Consider the following 3,395-nt stretch of genomic DNA (forward strand, 5'->3'; position numbering starts at 1 on the left):
ACTGTAAAACACCAGCTCATCCAATCAACAGTTCTTTTTTTTCTGCCTCGACCTGCTCACTTCTTATTTGAAACACTTGTGTTGTTTTTTAATAGCAATCTGAGAGAACTCAGATGTTTTGTATGTGAGAAGGCAGCACACTAGACCACCGGGCACACATCTCAACAACAAATCAACAACTTTGCCTTAGTTAATAACAGCAGTTACTCTTGTGGGAGGAACAAGACGATCGATGATGCCTCCTCCATCCGCTTTAGTTTAGGGAAGTTGTTGCTTTTAAAAGCTGTGAAACATGAAGTTGTCATCTAGTACTTATTACAAGCCTACGGTAAGGTGTAAGGAAAGAATTAGAATGAGGACCAGTGATTATCTACATCTATATTAAATGCATAGCAATGGAATAAATAACAAAAAGAGTTTATCTGAGTAATTTATCAAAATTTTGTTCTGTTTTTGTGATTCAGAGACATTTGGACGAACACTGCAGTCAGGATTTTGAAGCCTCAGCATGATGAGCCGTCCACAGAGCTACATAGAAGGTAAGACCAGTAACCCCTTAAAATCATATGAAATCATTGCCCGAAAATTCTAGTTATTTTGAAACTTGAAAGTTTATTTAACCATCTGACAAATTTGTTTAAAAAAATTCCATGTATGATTTTTAATTTCCATCATATTTGCTACACCTCGCTAGCCGTGACAGAATAAGGTTTGTATACTGAAATAGAACAACATTAACTGTACATGACCTAAAAATATTCCAAGCCCACGTTAATTCTTTACTCATCCACTCATTCTCTTATAAGGTGAGTCATTCTTTAATCATATCAATTTATTTTAGTCCTTGCAGTTATCAAAAATGTAAAGATTCGAGGTAATTGTTCTCAGAGAGGATGAATCAAAATGTACAAATATGCAAGAAAGAAAAAGACGATAAACTGTTAAGTGTTTAAAAGGTGTTTAAAAGGTGTGAAAAAGGAAATAACCAAGACCAAATACAAAGAGGAACTGACCTCTTTGTATTTGACGTGTGACATGTAAACATGTTTTAACATGGGTGATATTCACGTATGGGATGTTTCCTGTTGGAGGAAAGCATCTTAATCAACTTAACTGTTCTTGCATTGACAATCTACTATAATACAGTGTACTATTATAGTAGTACTATAGTATTATATTTTGAGAAAATTTTAAAAACTGTTATAACAGATGAATAAACACTTTTCTGAAGGCTCACATCTGTTTCTCCTCTAAATGTTCATCAGGTGAAACTGACTCTTGGCATGCAAAATCAAGCACAGGGTCAAAGGTCAAGGCAGAGAGAGTGGCACTGCTGGTTCTCTGTCTTCTGCTCACAGCTGCTGTCCTCATTATTTATCGTCTCAGTGAGTGTGCGAGTGAGTTTTTATTTTTACATTTTCTATAAATCAGATGAGGTGTGTAATAGAGTGAATTGTTGCCCCCCAGTGGTAAAATACAGAAGTGCCTGTTACAGGGCTAGTTCTTGGTTGACCAATATATAACAACAAAAAGGGTAGTTTGCGCAACGCTGCTGTTCAATAAAGCACCTATCCACGTCCTTCTGTCCTGATCTTTTCAAGAGCCTAATCCAGAATATCACAAGGTGCATATTGCACACTGGACAAGCCATCATGTCACTTCAGTGTTTTAATAGACTTGCAGCAAATTAAAGATTATGTGTTTATCTTTTTCAGGGCTTTTGTTCTTTTGTTTTTTGTAATCCTTGTTAATTTACAAAATCTTTGTTTCTCTTATTTTTTTTAACTCAGCGTTTGAAAACACGAAAACCAGAGAATCACTGAAAAAACTGGAAGAGCTCAGAATGAAGTCTCAAAATGTTCTTACAGGTAAGCAAATAAAGATGATATGCTGTGATATTTGGCTATGCTTGGATTGTTCTGCTGGCACATAGCTGAGTATGAGCCAATAGTTTTTTTTAGTTTTTTTTTTTACTGGATACAAAGAATGTATTTTTTTCTTTTTACATTCAAGCACCAGAAAAAAACTAGTCCTGATTAAATTAAAGTTAATTATTAGTTATCCTTTAGAGAGAGTCTCTGTTAGATCTCTGTATAATCATGCAGGACGGTGCACCCTACCTTTCCGAAATCCCAAATGATAAATACATTTGGATGAATTTTGTCTTTGACACATTTGCATCCTTATAGATATATATGAACAGTGATTTTTTTTTTTTGCCATGTGACTGAAATTGTTGCTGTAATCTTTTCGAAGATGGCTCATTTTGTAAATGTGAAGAAGGCTGGGAGAAACATGGAGGAAAGTGCTATTACTTCTCCATCAGTAAATCATCCTGGGAACAGAGCATAGTTGATTGTAGAGCTAAAGGAGGAGACCTGGTTAAGATAGACAGCAGGGAGGAGCAGGTATGAAACACTAGTCACGTTTCCACATGTTTCAGCACAGAACTGTCAGATAAGGTAATTTTCTTCATCTTTTTGTGATCAGGCTTTCCTGGAGAGAAGAGTGAGACAACTAATGAAAGAAGGTGAGGACAAGTTCTGGATCGGACTGACAGACTCAGCAGTAGAGGGCAGATGGTTGTGGGTGGACGGATCACTGCTGGATGAAAGGTTTGATTGTTGTGAAGAAAAAAAATTCCATTTCCAGAATTAATATTCCCAGTTTTTACTTCTTTCTGTTCTTCATCTTTTAGTTTGAAGTTTTGGGCTGGCAAAGAGCCAAACAATGTGACAGAGGGAGATCCTGATGGAGAGAACTGTGTGAGGATGGGAGAAGAATTTGAAAATAAAGATCTGAAGTGTTGGTTTGATCAGTCCTGCTCAAAGCCTCAAAGAAGTATTTGTGAGAAAGCAGGAGTAACTGCAACTTAAATGTATATCTTTCTGAAATACAGTTCACCATGTTGAACACCAGAGTGGAGTGATGCAATTTTTTAAAAGAATTGTTGCAAACAGAGAAAAAAAGAGCACGATTAAATAAATGAAAGTAAAATTTGTGTATCTGGTATCTTCCTTACTGCTCTCATTATTTTGTACAACGAATGTGTGAGCTCCTGTGAAATTTTCAATATTTTTTTCAATTATAAATTGTCCCAATTTTACAACTTTTAAGCAATGAAAAAAAATCCACCACATTTTGGATTTCACTGAATATATAAATATGCAAAATAGCTATTGAAGGAATTATTAATTATTATAACATTTAAAGCAGAATGGAAGAAATGTTAAGTGTTAAAATGGAGTAAATATATTTATATCATTGAAAAAGAAGTGGAATTGACCATTACAGTGCTTGGAGTCACCTGATTGGCTGACACTTCTCAGTACTGCTATAACTGAGAAATCAACATAAATAAAATATGTTTTTGTCTGCGCTCAACGTCACTGGAG

The 3,395-nt window shown here is 35.3% G+C and overlaps 1 protein-coding gene across 2 annotated transcripts; it reads left to right on the forward strand.

The window, feature by feature from the left end:
• LOC113014844 (CD209 antigen-like protein C) lies at nucleotides 1–3,001 on the forward strand. 2 transcript variants are annotated; one of them, XM_026156600.2, is made up of 7 exons: nucleotides 1–328; nucleotides 465–539; nucleotides 1,266–1,397; nucleotides 1,791–1,868; nucleotides 2,257–2,408; nucleotides 2,491–2,615; nucleotides 2,699–3,001. In XM_026156600.2, the coding sequence occupies exons 2-7, from the start codon at nucleotides 509–511 to the stop codon at nucleotides 2,874–2,876; spliced, it is 696 nt and encodes a 231-aa protein (XP_026012385.2). In that variant the 5' UTR covers nucleotides 1–328; nucleotides 465–508; the 3' UTR covers nucleotides 2,877–3,001. The 2 variants fall into 2 exon arrangements, with proteins under 2 accessions (XP_026012385.2, XP_080152288.1); XM_080296162.1 differs by having other exon boundaries at nucleotides 270–328; nucleotides 1,266–1,385.
• Nucleotides 3,002–3,395: the final 394 nt, after the last annotated feature.

This window comes from Astatotilapia calliptera, chromosome 22 (assembly GCF_964374335.1).
Source record: "Astatotilapia calliptera chromosome 22, fAstCal68.1, whole genome shotgun sequence".
NCBI classification, from domain to species: Eukaryota; Metazoa; Chordata; class Actinopteri; order Cichliformes; family Cichlidae; genus Astatotilapia; species Astatotilapia calliptera.

Bases quoted from the DNA above. Each gene is read 5' to 3' on its own strand.
- LOC113014844 (XM_026156600.2), top strand. From the start codon at position 509: ATGATGAGCCGTCCACAGAGCTACATAGAAG. The intron at 1,869-2,256 runs GTAAGCAAATAA...ATCTTTTCGAAG, and splicing joins GTCTCAAAATGTTCTTACAG to ATGGCTCATTTTGTAAATGT. The intron at 2,616-2,698 runs GTTTGATTGTTG...TTCATCTTTTAG, and splicing joins GGATCACTGCTGGATGAAAG to TTTGAAGTTTTGGGCTGGCA.